This window comes from Arvicanthis niloticus, chromosome 4, assembly GCF_011762505.2.
Source record: "Arvicanthis niloticus isolate mArvNil1 chromosome 4, mArvNil1.pat.X, whole genome shotgun sequence".
Classification (NCBI taxonomy): domain Eukaryota; kingdom Metazoa; phylum Chordata; class Mammalia; order Rodentia; family Muridae; genus Arvicanthis; species Arvicanthis niloticus.
In genome coordinates this window covers 59,595,886-59,613,198 of record NC_047661.1, presented here as the reverse complement: position 1 = coordinate 59,613,198, position 17,313 = coordinate 59,595,886, and the positions used below count along the sequence as shown (strand labels likewise).

At 43.6% G+C, this 17,313-nt stretch overlaps 1 protein-coding gene and 1 pseudogene across 2 annotated transcripts in view; one reads left to right on the top strand and one right to left on the bottom strand.

The window, feature by feature from the left end:
• Positions 1-743: 743 nt before the first annotated feature.
• On the bottom strand, positions 744-12,189 carry LOC117707346 (small ribosomal subunit protein uS5 pseudogene; annotated as a pseudogene).
• Positions 12,190-14,851: 2,662 nt separating this feature from the next.
• The window catches only part of Fnip2 (folliculin interacting protein 2), a 114,792-nt gene continuing 112,330 nt past the window's right edge, over positions 14,852-17,313 (top strand). For both annotated transcript variants that reach the window (XM_034499675.2, XM_034499674.2), the window contains exon 1: positions 14,852-15,118. In XM_034499675.2, coding sequence (XP_034355566.1) covers positions 15,024-15,118 — 95 coding nt within the window. In that variant the 5' untranslated portion in view covers positions 14,852-15,023. The remainder of the gene's footprint in view (positions 15,119-17,313) is intronic.

Below are 17,313 nucleotides of genomic sequence, written 5' to 3'. Positions count from 1 at the left end.
GTTATAAATATTTATATTTACAGCAAGACTTAAACAGCACAACAATTTGGTAGATATCTTCCGTCTATACTATTAGAATCTACTTTCCTATAGATAACCCACCTTATTCATTATTATATTTCATCTGGGCTGCTCTTCACTCCAATTGGCCAGCCCTCGGGGATACATTTTCATGAACCCAGCTAATCAGTGGTGGCTTCTCCCTCCACTTCACCTTCTCCCCCTTGTGGTTCTTCTTAAAAACATTTATTTCTCCCTTCTTTGGAGAGTAATGTCTCTGTGAATAAACATATCCTTTTTATATTTAATAATTCAGGGTTTTCTATAGAAAAGTAGGGTTTTTTTTTGTTTTGTTTTGTTGGGTTTTTTTTTTTTTTTTTTTTTTTTTTTTTTTTTTTTTTTTTTTTTTTGGTTTTTCAAGACAGGGTTTCTCTGTGTAGCCCTGGCTGTCCGCTGTCCTGTCCTGGAACTCACTCTGTAGACCAGGCTGGCCTCGAACTATGAAATGTGCCTGCCTCTGCCTCCCAAGTGCTGGGATTAAAGGCCTGCGCCACCACTGCCTGGCTAGGAAAGTAGATTCTAATAGCATACAGGGTAGATGTCTGTCCAGCTCTTGTGCTGTTTAAGACTTATTCTAAATATAAAGGCTGTGTGTGTGTGTGTGTGTGTGTGTGTGTGTGTGTGTGTGTGTGTATGTGTGTGTGTGTGTGTGTTTTATTTGAAAACTAAATGGTCAAAGGTTGGGTAGAAACCTCGGATTGGGATTAAAAATTTCTACAACAATATCTTTCTTAATAGTCTTCCCCCTTTTGTTTTCTGAGACAGGGTGCCTCACAGAACCTGTAGATTGCCCACATCTGGCAGGTCAGCAAGTGCCAGAGATTTGCCTGTCTTTACGCTCTCAGAGGCGGGATTACAGATACACGCTGAACATTGGTTTTTCTAAGTTACACATTCAGAGGATAGGGTCGCTTTCCAGAGATCAGGTCAGGTAGTTGTATGTCTTGGAGATGGCATCAAAGGTGGCCTTGGCAATGTTGTCCAGCAGCAACTGCTTCTTGGGCACAGGGGCAGAGATGGATGCCAGTGCCTCTGGGTGCAGAGATGAGATGCACCAGCACGGAGCCACAGCAGCCTTCGTATGGGACAGTATGGGGCTTATTCCCCCAGCAGCCTTTCTGCAGAGACGATAAAAAGCTTAGCTGAGATGATATCCCCTCAAATGGCAGCAGCTACCTCCTTGGAGCAGTTAACACCAAGACCAATGTGACCATTGTAGTTCCCAATAGTGACAAAACCCTTAAACCTGGTCTGCTGGGCAGTCCGAGTCTGCATCTGTACTGGCATGATCTTTAGAACCTCGTCCTTTAGAGATGCACCCAGGAAAACGTCAATAATGTTAGATTCCTTAATGGGTAAGGAGAACAAGTGGATCTCTTCCATTTGCATGGTTTTGACTACGTGGCCCAGCTTGGTGCCAGGGATCCAGTCCTTGTCCTCCTAAGCCCAAAATGCTCTAAGCCTTCCCACTGCCGAGCATCAACATCCTTTTGGTGTGTTCCTGAAGAAGAGATATATTCTTTCTAGTTATTGTTTTTTTGTTTTTTACCATATTTTGAGACAGGGTTTTTCCTAGCTGGCCTCAAACTCAGAGATGCACCTGCTTCTGCCTCCCAAATTCTGGGATTAAATGCCTGTTCACAGCCTAGCTTGAGACCTCATCTTAAAAATAATGGATAGCTTGAAGAAAACACCCAAAACATACCTACCTAACATGCATACACACACACACACACAGAGTTACAATCATAGATAGATAGATAGATATGTATATACACACACATATACACACACACACACACACATATATATGACACATGTGCTCAGGCACGCATGCGTATCATGTTTATATATAACACACACACACACAGGAAGCTTTCTAGTTACCCAGGTACCAAATTCTAGATTTGGAGAAAATATTTTCATTTTTTTTGAGTTATGGGATTGTACAAAGATGTACATGCATAAGTCTGGCCCTGTAGCTCAGTGATAGAATGCTCGCTCAGCACCTACAATGCTCACCCAGCACCTACAATGCTTACCCAGCACCTACAATGCTCAGGGATCAATCTGCAGCACGGAGAGATAGAAAGTATCATCTCCTCATGCCTCATGTTATACTGTTTTGGACTTTGCTTCTTTACTTGGTAATTACTACCCATTACCCCCTCCTACACACACACACACACACACACCACTCAGACAGGCTCACACTTTGTGTCCTTGGCTGGCCTGAAACTCACTCTGCAGACCAAGGCTAGCATTGATCTCACAGAGATCCACCAGCCTCTGCCTCCAGAGTGCAGGATCAAAGGTGTGTGCCACCATGCCTGGCTCTTCATTCTTTTGTAAACAATATATTTGATTGTTGAGTCCTTCAAAATAGGTCCCTTGTGGATGGAGATTTGGGTTTCTATGTACTATATCCACATACAGATATCTAGGCAATTATTTTTTACAATTATTAAACCTGTGTGTGTGTGTGTGTACACATGTTTGTGAACGTAGGTACCAGTGGAAACAGAAGAGAGGTAAGATTGCCTAGGGCTAGAGTCAGAGGAGGATATGAGCCCCCTGACAAGGATGCTGGGAATCGAACCCGGGCCCTTGGCAAGAGCAGTACATGTTCTTATTCTCTCAGCCATTTCTCAGCACTGTAGACACAGCTTTTTGCCTATGTGATAAAGTATAGTAAAAGAAATTGGTAATCCGTAAGAATAGGTGTACATTTTAAATTCCGGTAGCTATTGTCAAGCTGTTTTATGTATGGTTGTACTAATTAATATTTCCCCAAGCAGAGAGAGTTTCTCTCTCTCATATAAAGAGTTGCCCTACCAAACTATCATTAAAAATGAGGTTTTAGCCCTCTTCTTCTTCATCCTCTTCTTTCCTCCTTCTCTTCCTCCCAATAAACCTCTTCTCGTGGGAAAAAAATGAGTTTTTAAATTTGTCTGTCTGCCTGCCTGGTTTTTGGAACAGGGTCTCAGGTAGCCCTGGCCAAAAGTGAACTTGCTATGTAGCTGAGGTTGGCCTTGCACTCTTGAACCTCTGACTTCCACCTTCCAAGTCCTAGGATTACAAGTGTGTACTACCACCCCTGGCTTTTCATCTTTCCTTTCTTTTCTTTTTCAAGGTTTTGGTCCTTGCAAATCAGATTTGGAAAAGTCCCTTAACGCTTATAAACGTATAAAGTACAAACTTTAAATGCATTCCTACCTAATTTTCATAACAGTAATGGTATCATTGTTTTGCATATGAGAAAATTAAAGCTTATAGAACTCAAGTGACTTGTTTCAATCATTCATATAAAAATAGATAAATTATATATCTCATAATAATTAGTTTTGATGATTTATGGCTTATTTCAAAGAGGTGCATCATATGTAGTGGAGCATACCAAGAGGCTGGGGCAAGAGGACTGTCACAAGTCCAAGGCCAGCCTGGGCTCCATAGTGAGTTTCAGTCCAGCATTGGCTACAAAGTGAGACATTTTCTTAAAAAAAATACAGTTCAGAATTTCTTCAGTAACTTCATGCCCTCGTTATCCAGAGAACAGTCAGTCATTGAGTTATAGATATGTGCCCCAGTTTAAATACATCTTAGTGAGCAGATGTTGAGTAAACTGCCTTCAGCAGTCTCATGGCATCACCATCTTTGAAACGTCATTCCTAGTCCAAAGCTGAGTCCTTATCACTCCCACCCAGGGGCTGTTTCACAGCTAGCTGCACAAAGACAGATACATTTATACTATCTTAGGAAAATGTCATTAATCCTAGCATGCTGAAGTCACAAGAATAACATGCTTGAAGTCTATAGTCTTTGTACCCATAATTCAGTGATTTTGAGAAACAAAAGGTCTGGTCTCACTCCAATGTAGCTGGAGTCAGTTGGCAAGACAAATCACCAGAAACCATTTGATTGTCGCTGACACCCTTTGTCATGACTGGAGAGGATGCATGTGGGGTGATAGAACTAATTACACAAGAATCACGTTATGTACAGACAGAATTTGGAGACATTGTACACACATTTATTTGGCTGTGGGCCTTCAGCACACTGTAGGGTTTGACTTACCTGAAGCTCTTGTTAACATATCTGAGGTTTCTGCCACAGAGTTCACAAAGAAAAAAAATATTATTACCTCAACTTGAACCTTGTCATTAAAGTCTCCCTAAGCATCTCCTAGGTGGTATTTCACATTTGTGGAGAAAAGAGAACATCCAGGAAATGAAAAGGAATAACCATATCAAATACAAGGTGAAGCTGTATGCCACATCTGCACCAAAATACATTACTCATAGATGAAATGCACATAGGACTTTAAAAAGTTTGATTAAAAAATATATATTATATGTGTGTATGTGTCTGTGAGATAGATAGATAGATAAAAGATGAGAGAGGGGGAGGGAGCTAGGAGAAGCCTCTTAAAAATGATGTAATTGACTATTCAGAACCTACAACATAAAATATTAACAAATAAGACTTTGATATTAAAATTTTTTGCATAAGTAGCATGCCACCAGGGCCATAAGGATGACTGAGTAGGTAAAGACACTTGTCACCAAATGACAACCAGTGTTCAATCTTGGGCGCTTACAGGTGGAAGGCGAGTGCCTCCACTTTCCAACTGTAGCAATACACTTGCATACATACATACATGCATGTGTGTATATACATACATACATATACACACATGTTCATGTATACATACATAATATACATACATACACACATATACATACACACATATATACATACATATACATGCATGTACACATTATACACATATATACACATACATACATTCATATACATACATGCACCTATGTACATACATACTATACATATATACACACATACTTATACATACATGCACACATATACATACATAATATACATACATACACACATACACATATACATGCATATACATACATGTACATATATACACATACACATGCATACGCACATACATACATATACATACATGTACATATATACATACATAATATACATACATAATATACATACATACACACATACATATACATACATGCATGTACACATATACATACATAATATACATACATACACACATACATATACATACACACATACGTATACATGCATACATATACATGCATGCACATATATACATACATATATACATACATAATATACATATACACACATACGTACATATACATACTATACATACACATACATGTATACACGTATAATATACACATACACACATACATACATATACATACATGTACATATATACATAATATACATACATACACACATACATATACATACATACACACATACATACATACACAAATACATACATACACACATACATACATACACACATACATATACATACATACATGTACATATATATATACATACACACATACATACATACACACATACATATAATATGATTTAAAAACAAATGTCCTCCACAAATAAAGCCAAATGACATACTGGAAAGCGTCCACCCCACCCCATGTCACAGAACAAATGCTTACTTCCTAATGCACAAATAAAGAAGAGAAGTGGGCAGGGAACTCAAAAGCGTTTTTTGCAAGTGACTTTTAAACTGATGTCCAAACTTGCTCATAAAGAATTAAAATTAAAATTACACTCTTGTCAAAAATCCAGTGTCAGCCAGGGATGGGGGTACAGGTCTGTAATCCCAGCATGCAGGAGGCAGAGGTAGGAAGATGACAACAGTTTGCTATGGGCTGTATAACAAGTTCCTGGGCAGCTTAGGCTACATAAAAAGACCCTGTCTAAAGACCAAAACCAACAAGACCCGCATCCAAACCAAAAAGATAATAGTTGATATTGACAGGCTGTGGGGAAACTGACATGTTCATACATTATTAGTAGAAGAAATCTGTAACCTTCATCAAAACATACAGGCTAGCCAGGCATGGTAGTACATGCCTGCAGTACTTCAGTGGCTAAGACAGGAGGCTTGCCCAGAGTTTCAAACGAGCCTGGGCTACTTATATTTAATAAGATTGTGTGTCACATCTATAAACAAAATCACAAAGGCCTTTGACCCCCTCATTTCTAGGGGAATGCAGTTCTGATTAGGATGGTTTGGAAGGGCTCACAGAGAAGGGAATGGGCTGCCCTGACATCAGGGAAGGAGCCCTTGCAGAACGCTAATGCCTCACTTGAGAGTAGAGTGCAAGCTGTGCACTGTAAACTGCAGGAAAGCCTGCAAGCTGGGTTGGAATGAGCAACAAGGAGAAAACTGAGAGCTAGGTGAGAGCAGGGTTGGGGAGCACAACCTGAAGGGACTGGTAAGTCCCTCTAAGGCAAGGGGAAATCACTGGAATATCGAACTGAGGCCCTATTAAACATGACCTACATATTTTATTTTATTTTATTTTTTTAAAGATTTATTTATTTATATATATGACTACACACTGTCTTCAGACACACCAGAAGAGGGTATCAGATCTCATTATAGATGGTTGTGAGCCACCATGTGGTTGCTGGGAATTGAACTCAGGACCTCTGGAAGAGGAGTCAGTGCTCTTAATCACTGAGCCATCTCTCCAGCCCCGACCTACATATTTTAAAAGAGCAGTCTACTGTCACAAAAGAAATGAAGCAGTGGGGCATGAAGAACACTTGGTAGGAAGCGAGAGATAACGGATGAATCAAATGGCAGGCGAAGTGGGGTTAAATGACCAGGTTATAGGCACCTTGTGGTTGCGAGGTTTGTTTGGTTGTTTCCTTGATATGTTTCTTGATCTGGCAGTGCTGGTGACTGACTGAATCTAAGGCCTGGGACATGCTAAGCATGCACGGTACCACTTAGCTATACCCCAGCCCAGTGGGTATATTTTGAAATCAGAGCCACCAGGATGTGCTGGCAGCTGAGTATGAGATATACAGAAAGGATCTAAAAATGCTTCTAAGATTCTTGGCATGAACAGCCACGAAGACAGAGTTGTTGCTGACGCAGTGAAGAAGGCGAAGAAAGTTGCAGATTTGGGAAGAAGTTGGGTGTTAAAGTACAGACACGTGGCTTGGCATGGTAGCTCACACTTACCAATCCTGACTCTTAGTAACTGCAGCAGAAGAATCGGGAGTTCAAGGTCATAGTGAGTCTGAGGCCAACCTAAGCTACTTGAGACCTTGTCTCAAAAAAAAAAAAAAAAAAAAAAAGGACAACAAACAAATAAACAAATAAATGATGGGTCTATTCAACTTTAGCTATGTAGAGAAGCTGTGAAGTCAAGGCCAGACTGGGCTGTGGGAGACTATCTCAAAACGAGGAGAGATGGTGCTGGGAATGGGTGCACAGCTTTGATTCCAGCACTCAGGAGGTAGAAGCAGGTAGGTCTCTGTGAGTTCAAGGCCAACCTTTTCTATAAAGTGATTTCCAGCTCACCTACGGCCACCCAGTGAGACTGTCTCCAAAAAGTAAATAAAAAGAGGAGAGAGGATTGTTAGATACTCAGGGACTTGGGTTTCCTGGGAGCCCTCTAGGCTGAGGCTGTCAATCAGAACTGTGTGTAAAAATATCAGTTATAACCTGAGAAGAGTGAGAGAAGCAGCAGAGTCGGTGTAGACAGAAAGAACTGAGGTTTCAGTTGTCAAGAAGCTTGCCAGGAAATAGTCTCACATACAGACTGAGGGAACAAGGATAACTTGTCTGACAGACTAGGCATTACAGGAGCAAAGGGCTGCTGATGTAAGAAAGGAATGACCAAGAAAGAATATGGGTTACAGGGCCAGACACCTAGAGGGTGAAGTAAGGGAGATGCAGGACACCCTGGGAGTCCAGAGCTTCTTGCAGTGTTGATGGAAACAAACAAGGAGAGAGGGGTGATGGAATTGAATCATGGAACTATAAGGCAGGGTCAAGGACAGAGGGAGAGAGAGAGGGAGAGGGAGAGGGAGAGGGAGAGGGAGAGGGAGAGGGAGAGGGAGAGGGAGAGGGAGAGGGAGTGGGAGAAGAGGGAGAGAAAGAGACACAGAGACATGGAGACAGAAAGGAAGAGAGGAAGGAAAGAAAGATACACATAAAGAGAGAGACATCGAGGCAGAGGCTGAGACAGAGAGAGACCGAGGGGGAAGGGGAGGGAACAGACAGAGGTGGCAGGGGGAGCTGTCAGGGAGTTCAGAGGCTGCTCTAAGCTCCTGCTGCTTCAAGCAGGAGTAGGACACTGTAGTCCTAACTTGAAGAGGTGGGGAAACAGCTTTGCAGTTTTTAAACACTTTAATGAAAGGGCCAGATTCTTTTCAAGTTTCTGGGTCTGGACATCTTAGGACTTCCAGTGATTTCTTCCCAGCCTCATTTTGAGGCCAAGAAGCAGAGGAGCCAATAGAACGAGCAGCTCAGATCAGTTTTGTTTGCATTTGGTCTAGGCTCCGCCCTACAGTTACCTGGTAACAGCCAAGTGTGCCTGACTCACTCTAAAAGGGGCTACTCACCCCTCCTCTCTCTCTCTCTTGCCTTCTTGCTCTGTCCTCTCCCCCTACTCCCCTTTTCATTCCATTCCCCCCCACCCCCACCCCATCTCTCCACATACTCATGGCTGGCTGCTTCTTCTTCTTCTTCTTCTTCTTCTTCTTCTTCTTCTTCTTCTTCTTCTTCTTCTTCTTCTTCTCTCTCTCTCTCTCTCTCTCTCTCTCTCTCTCTCTCTCTCTCCCTGCTTTTCTCTGTCTCTACCCTCTCAACTCCCCATGCCCTGAATAAACTCTATTCTATACAACACCTGGTCCCTCAGGGGGAAGGGATGCTTTAGCATGAGCCTGCAGAGGCACTCCCTTCCCCCACACCTGACTACATATCCACCAAACAAATTCCTTCTCCTCTTCATTTTTATAAGACACAACAAGTTCATTCACAGAACTCAACAGACTGAGTGGGCCATGGCTGACTTCACAGGGGTCGGAGGAAATTCCAATAGCATGGCTCTACCACACCACAGTCTGTTATCCATTTTCTAGGGGTTAGGATTCTTTGCCGCTTTTTTTTTTTCTGGCGCATCCCCAGATCCTTCCTGAATCAAGTCTTTCATTCATTCATGCATCCAACAAGTGTGTTTTCCTTAGCAGCCAGTCTAGCTTTATGCCACGCACCTAGGAACTTATCAATGATCTCGTAAGAGTTTCCAGTCCATTTGAGAAGAAGAGAGAAAAAGATGAGGAGGAAAAGAAAAAGCATGTTTAAAGTAGCCCAAACTGAGAGGAGTTGGAGTTTGAGAGTAGCCTGGGCTGCTCAAGCTACAGCCTCTCTGAGCCACTTAGTGAGACCATATCTTAAAAATAATATGTAAATAAATAAATAAACCAAAATGTTATCCTACACTGTGGTAACCTCAGTGGTAGGTCGCATACCTAACGTGCCAGGCTCTGGACCCATCCCCGGTATGTAGCACACATACAAAAAGTTAATTATTAATTTTAATTATTGGCTTGCTTGAGGTAGTATATCACTAGCTTTATCCAGGTTGATCACCAACTTCCAGCCATCCTCCTGCCTCAGCCTCCCAAAGTACTGGGACTACAGGTGTATGCTGCCCTTCGTATCAAACAGTAACTGCAACAACAGCAGCACCACCAGCAGCAACAAATATCCCCAAATTAAAAAAAAAAAAAAAAAAGTCTGTATGTAAAGCCAAGACTGGTGGCCAGGGCCTGGGATGCCAGCATTAGGAAGGCTAATTGTGATACTGAATTAAAGACCATCTACGTCTACAAAACATAACCCTGCCTTGGAACAAACAAACAAAACGAACGATACCCCCAAACCAAGCCAAACTAACAAAAATTCCACCTAGGGCTGGGAAGGAAGCTAAGTGGTAGATCCTTTGTCTAGTATTTGTAAGCCTTGGGTTTAATTCACAGCTTTGGGGGAAAAAAATACATGCAAGTAAAGGAAGAAAAAAAACAGGGTGGTATGTAGTATACAACACTATCGGTCTTTATGAATTAAGAAAATGTTTTCACTTTTGATAACTGCAATAATCTGGAGAATTCTATCCCAAGCCAATAAGTCTATCATAGAAAGACAAGAACCACATGTCTCCACTGGTTTACAAACATAAACAGACAGAACTCACAGAGGCAGAGAGTAAATGTGGCTATTGGAGACCGATGGGGGTCGGGGTTGGAGAATCAGAGGATGGGGGGATTGACCAGAGGTCAAGTCTCACTTATGATAAGTAAGTTTTCTGAATGCCATATATTGTTACCATGGTGACATAGCTAATAATAGTGTCTACAGTATAAATATAGTGTATGTCCTTTGTGAAAAGAATAGATTTTTAAATGGTCTTTTCACAAAAAGAATGCTAGCTAATGAACAAGCTGGATATAATCACTAAAAATTCAGTAGATGTATCAAAATATTACACTGTACCCAGGAACATCTTAAATTGTTGTTAGTTAAAAACAAAAAATAGGAAGGATGGGTGATGGCTCAGTTAGTAAGGGGTCTGCGACTCAAGCACAAAGACCTGAGTTTGGGTTCCGAGCACCTAGTCAGAAACCGGGCATGGGTACACAAGTATATACTGCAAGTATATAGTTTCTACGGAGGTAGATGGGGGGGGGGGGTCACTGAGGCTTACCGGCCACCCAGTATGGCAGAGTTGCTGAACTACAGGTACAGCAAGAGATCCTGTCTCAAAAACTAAGGTGGAAAGGCTCACTGGATAACAGTATTGCTTAAGCATAAAAACCAGAGTTCGAATCCCTAGCATTCATGCAAAAATCTGGATATGGATAGCACAGTTGGGAGGCACAGGCAGGAGGATCACTGAGCTTGCTGGTCAATACCCTAGCTCCAGGCTCAGTGAGACACCCAGTCTCAACGGAGTGAGAGTGAAAGAGTAGGTAAGTGACAGCTTCCTCTGGTCTGTGTACATGCCATCTATATACATCTTAACACACATACACACACAGAACAACTGAAGAAGCCATCTGATGTTTCCTGGACTCCAGAAACATCAGATGGTGCACATCTGTAATCCCTGGCAGTTGGGAGGGGAAGTCAGGGGAATCTTGAATTTGAGTCCAGTCTGGGGTACACAGAAGATCCTGTTTCAAAACAGAAATGAAAACAGAGCCATGAGGTAACTTAGTAAGCAAAAGCACTGCTTCATGCCCCCCTCCCCCGCCTTCAAAAAAAAAAAGGATAGAAAGAGCTGGGGAAAACCCTCAGAGAATAGCTAATAAAACAGGAAATGTATTTGTGCTTTGTGTGGGGGGGGGGTGGGGGGGGGAGGGTTGGTTGTAGGAGAACTTTGTGGAGTTTCTTTTCCTACCTTTAATGTGAGTTCAGGATTGAGAGCCCAGGTTGCCAGGCTTTTAGGTTCTGGGCCAGGCACAGTGGTGTACACTGTAATCCCAGTAGTAGAGGCAGAAGCATGGGGAGATCAAGGCCGTCCTTAGCTGCACAATCAGGTGGAATCCAGCCTTGACTACAGAGTCTCTCTCTCTCTCTCTCTCTCTCTCTCTCTCTCTCTCTCTCTCTCTCTCTCTCTCTCACCAGCACCACACCAAAAAGCAGGCAGGTTTCTAAAAGGAGGAAATGTTCAATTGTCATGTTAATTATGAGAATTTCCTGATCTTACTATCAGTGAGTGGTCTCCACTGTGAGAGTGTCAGGGAAATGGAGTTCTGATTCAAATACACAGGATTAATTTGCATGCTCATTCAGGCCGCAAAGGAGATTTTGAGATCTTACTTATTTCTTAGCTGCGACTCTGTTTACAGGGGCAACGATTTCATTAATTTCTCTATTTTGAGATAGGTCTTGTTTAACCTAGATTGTCCTTGAACACAAGTACCTGACGATGACTGTCCAGATCTTCCCATCTTTATCTCCTTTCTGAGTGCCAGGATTACAGGCAAGCTCCACCATGCCTGTCCCCAGGGAGCATTACAACATCTCTCAACAATTATTTCTAACTATGCTGCTACTGCTGCTGCAACCAAAAAAAAAAAAAAGGCACAATGAAAAAAATTTTATGCTGATTGGTCGTTTTTGTCTTGGAGACAGTGTGTCACTCTGTAACTCACTGTGTAGCCCAGGCTAGCCTTGAATTTGTGGCCCCTTGGATGCTGTGATGTATGAACCATCGTATCCCACTAAGGATATAGAATTTGGAATCTCCTACAAGGTTGATTCAGTAGTGAAACAAACCATTACTCTTAGATCAGCATTCTTTCCTGTAGTGAATGGCCCCAAGACTATGATGTTCTTTGAAAGAATATAAAAGTCATCTGGAGAGATTACCTTTGTCATTATTTTAGAGCTTTAATTAATCACCAATGGGAACTAAAAACTTTTCATTTTCTTTTCACAATGGCAAAGAGAGGAAAACCTGATGAAAGAAACGTTCTGAAATACTAGAAAAAAATAAACTGGGCTGGGCATGCAGCTCAGCTTGTCTAACATACACAAAGTCCAGCACTGGGTAAACCAGGTGAGCAGCACACGCCTGTAATTATATATAATATCACACGAGAACAGAGTAGTTTGCCCTAGGTTAAATCCCCACCACCAACAACAAAAACTGGAATGGGGTGGAATGCGACCATTGGTGTTGAGTATTTTTTCTGGCAGACTAGGAGTTAAAAATACAAATTTCTTCATGATATAATAAGCAATCGACAAAATTTTTAAAAATAAAATTCTCTTTTGGATCCAGATAAAATTTCTCTTCTAATAAAAAGCATCTGTCTAGGATAGCAGGATTGTGGACCAACAGTGATGACCAATACCTCTGTCTTAGCCATATCTTGTCCTGATTTCGTCTGCAAGCTTCTCTCAAGATTTGTAACATTATATCCAGATATTAAATATTAATAATTACATCTCAATTAGGAGGGAAGAAACCTCTCCTGTTTTCCCTTTAGCCACTTCAGGAAGGAGTACCAGGTTTCAGCAGGTCACGAACAGTGTCCATGATAATATAACAGAAATCAAACTAAAGCAGACTACCGAGCATGCAAATATTGAAAGAAGTCACATGAACTGATAGATCATGGGGAAGACAAACCTCGCAAGTCCCCTTTTCCATTTCATTGTTATTCTGTCATCTCCAAGCACCCACAGCATTCCTGTTCCTCTTGACATACAGAGCTACCTGGCAATGCGAGAGACTGGGACAAAGAAACAAGGAAGCAACCACTGGTTGGGGGCCTGGAGCAGCTCAGAGCTCCTTTTGCTCTTAAAAGTCTAAATGTCCTCTTTTTTGTTTGTTTTTATTTTTTAATTGTGTGTGTGTGTGTGTAACTTTGTGCATGTGAGTGTGAGTGCAGTGCCCTACGGCGCCAAAAGGGGGAGGAGGATGCTCTGGAGTTCCACTTGGTTGTGAGCTTTCTGATCCACTTTCTGGGAAGCGATCTCCAGTTCTGTGCAAGAGCAGCTTATGTTTGTAACCACTGAGCCACGTTTCTCCATCCTTAACTTTCCTTTTATCAAGTCTAAGAAATCTTGGTGGGTCATTTGTTCACCGTTCTCAAATTTGCGGGAGACAGAGTTGAACTCAAAAGTAACTCCAGTTCAACTACCTACCAATGAATCACGTTAAAGCTCTAGGCTGCAAAAACAGATTAATAAACTGTTTTGAATGTGGTCAGACTTTTCATAACCGCAGGTTCTTTAGCGTCTTGCACCGCGGCACATTAAATCCTCAGGGGGTTTGAGGCGTGAAAGCACTGGCAAATGAGTCTAAGCACACACCCTTCCCTAAATCAAAGTATCTGCTGCGATTTTTTTTTTCTTATATGTCCTATGTGAACACGAACTAGGAAAGCAATCATTTATGTGGCTTAACACACACACACACACTCTCGCTTAGCACATGTGAAGCTTTTTGTGTGACCTACATACCAGTGGGACCCAAGACACCAAACAAAACGGTGACGTGAATAAACTGTTTGTAAATTGAAAATTAATTTGAGCCTGCAGATTTACTCTGGTCCTGGCAGCAGCTTGCTGAGGTCCCAAATACAGCAGGGGCCGGAATACCCAGCAGCAACTTCAGGCACCGAGTTGCTCCTTCAGCACAGGCTCTCTGCTAGGGAGTCCTGGACCGGACAAAATGAGGACCAAGTTCAAGGGCTTTTTTTTTTTTTTTTTTTTTTTTTTTTTTTTTTTTTAACCAAAGAACAAAAACCTTCATAGTTGTGCACTAGGCCAGTAGTGCGGACAGTAGGTCAAGTGTGCGAACACTCGTGCACCCCGCCCAACTCTCCAGCCCTAATAAGCGCCCAGCGAGTTGATAACTCCGGGCGTGCCCTAGTGACGTCGGCGCAGGGCGGGTAAAGCTGGCCAACGGAGACGTTGGGCCTCCATGCTCCTCCCTCGCTCCCTCGCTCCTCCCCCCCCCCAGCCCCTTGCGGTCACAACTCCCTCCTCCTTACGAGCCTCCCCCCCCCCATCCTCCCCTTCCCTGGTGCTCATCCTACATCACCCATCCCTACACACTCCTCTCTCCCACTCCCTTGTATTCCTCCCCATCACTCCTCCCAACTCGTTCCTCTATCCCCTGCGCTCCTCCCCGTCCCTCTTGCTCCTCCCAAGCCCTCGTGCTGCCCTCTAACGCTCCGCCCCCATCCTCTAGCGCTCCTCCTCCTGCCTCGTGCACCCCTCCCTGCTATCCTCGTGCTCCTCCCCTCCCTCATGCTCTCCCTCCTCTTCTTTCCGTGCTCCTCCCTCTCCCTCGTGCTGCCCTCTCCGTGCTCCTCCTCCCGCGGGAGCGAGCTGTCAGCCGGGCGGGCCGGCTCCGTCATATGACCGGCCGGCGGCCGCGGCGCCGCACCTTCCGTCCGCTGCAGCGGTCCCGCGCTCGCGCCCCTCCGGGCGGCCGCGCCCCCGTCGCCATGGCCCCGCCGCGGCCGCCGTGGGCTGCGCGCTGAGCCGTCGGGTCCCGGAGCGTGGCCGCCCGGGCCGCCGCGTGCACGCCATGGCCCCGACCCTGCTCCAGAAGCTCTTCAACAAAAGGGGCGGCGGTGCAGCGTCCGCTCAGGCCCGGCCGCCCAAGGAGGAGCCGGCCTTCAGGTGAGCGCGTGCGAGCTGGAGGGAGGCCGCAGGCGGGCTGCATGGAGACTGGACCCCCGCGCCGCCCTGTCCCCTCCTCCTAGGCGGGTCCCCGCGCCACCCCGTCCCTTCTTCCCAGCTCCTCCTGGGAAAGACCCCTGTCTCTCAGTCTTTTCTGGTTTCCTCGGGTGGAGACCCCACGCCTCTGTCCCTTCTTTCCGGGCGGGACCCAGCAGCATCCTCTTCCCTCCCTCACCGGGTCCTTCCAGGTGGGACTCCTCTTTCCACTTCTTCCAGGGTCCCAGAGCCGCAGGGTGGGACCCCAGTGCCGTTCTCCTCCTTTGCTCTCCAGATCAACCCCAGGTGGGAGCCCCGCGCCATCCTCTGTCCTCTTCCCTCAGGTGCCCCACACAATTCCTCCATATGTTCCCGTGTCTGAGCACGACTGGCACCGGTGTGTACCTTCCAGGGTCTCTGGAGGGAGAGTCACCTGCGTCTCCCCTGCTCCAGAGCCTGTAAGCTGTCATTTTGCAGGCAGCTCCAACCTACTGAGTATGTGACAGTATTTTGAAGTTGGAAAGGGTGAAGCCACGAAAAAAGCAGCTTCTTTCATGCCGTGTATGACAAGCTCACCAGCGGATGAATAAAAGTGTGTAATTTCCTCATCAGTTAGAAGGGATGATGCCGCATGATGAGTGGAAAGGGAGGGAAATGCTTTTATGAAACGTCTCAGGTTCTAATTTAATAAAGCAGAGGCAGATATTTAATAGTTCATCTTCGGAACACATACCTTTGAATTAGCATGTGTTAAGCTTGTTCAAGATCCACAGCTCTAAGTGGCTGGTCTTGCATTTTGATCTAAGCAATCGACTTGCAGTCCAGCAGTCCCCTATCCTATTCTGCCTTTGAGTTTCCAAAGATGCTTTCCTAGATCCTGTACTGTCTTTCAGCACTACTAGTTGAGAAAATCTTTTATTTGCCATTTAAGTTTTCTGCATATAACAAAACAAAATACCCTAACTACCTCACACCGATTCCGGCCTTCTAGTGGTACTTTATGTTCAGAATGTCTGCAAAAGCAAGTTTACTGTTAAAGAAGTATAGAGACAATACAATAAATCTTTTAAAAGTAAAACGTTGATTTTTTTTTTTTTTTTTTTTTTTTTAAAGACAAGGGTCTCAACTAGCCCAGGCTGACTTCAAACTCTTGGCAATCTTCCTGCCTTTGCTTCCCAAGTTGTGGGAACACAAACATGAAGCATCACATTTGAAATGAATTTTGATTAAATTTCATCTTCTGTATTGCATAAAAATTGCATTCATTCAAAGCACATATAAGCCCTTATACAAGATTTTCTTTTATTTTATATTTCCAAACTGTCTTATATAGCCTAGGCTGGCTTCAATCAATCTTCTGATCGTTCTGTTACTGCCTCTCAATTGTAAGATTACAATAAGCACATGCTGCCGCACCTGGCTTCAACTTTGAGAGAATGAAACATTAAGTAGAATAGCATTTGTGTGTGTGTGTGTTGTTTGGAAGGTAAATTGTGAGGATTGTGTATATCATAGGCAGTGTCATTCCCGTTAGACAGACTGAACCTGATTCTGTGTCTTTGTCTGCCTACCAGCGGTGCTGTATAATGTCTCTGAATCATAGAATTACTTTTGGACTCAAAACATGTAAATTCTTATTGGAATCCCAGACTAGATCAAGATCCCAGGTCTGGAGAGAGAAAGGCTTGTATGATTCTGGTGTCTTCACTTTGGCAGCTCTTACCAAGACTTTACAGCCATTTGAATGCCTGTGGAGATGTCGTTGTACTTGTCGCTGTTTCTTGAGTTCCCTGCCTACTTGTCCACCACCGTTCTTTCCATGGATAAGGTTAAATTTGTTGTATTTTGAGCAACTACAACAACAACAACAACAAAAGAATGTGGCTATCTTAAGGGCTCGGCCATATTAGGAAAGTTGGTTCCCACTTTGTGAGCACAATATTAGGACCGTGTTCTGTCTTCTCATTGGTGTATAAGGGAGAAGAAAATGTAATCTTTAAATTTTTTTATTTCATTATATATTTATTTGTGTGCATGTGGGTGCACATACTCACACAAGTTCCACAGCATGTAAATGGAGGGCCTGGGACACTAACTCTGGTGATCAGGCAACAAGTACGCTTGCCTGCTGAGCCACCTTGACAACCCTCATGTGCTGT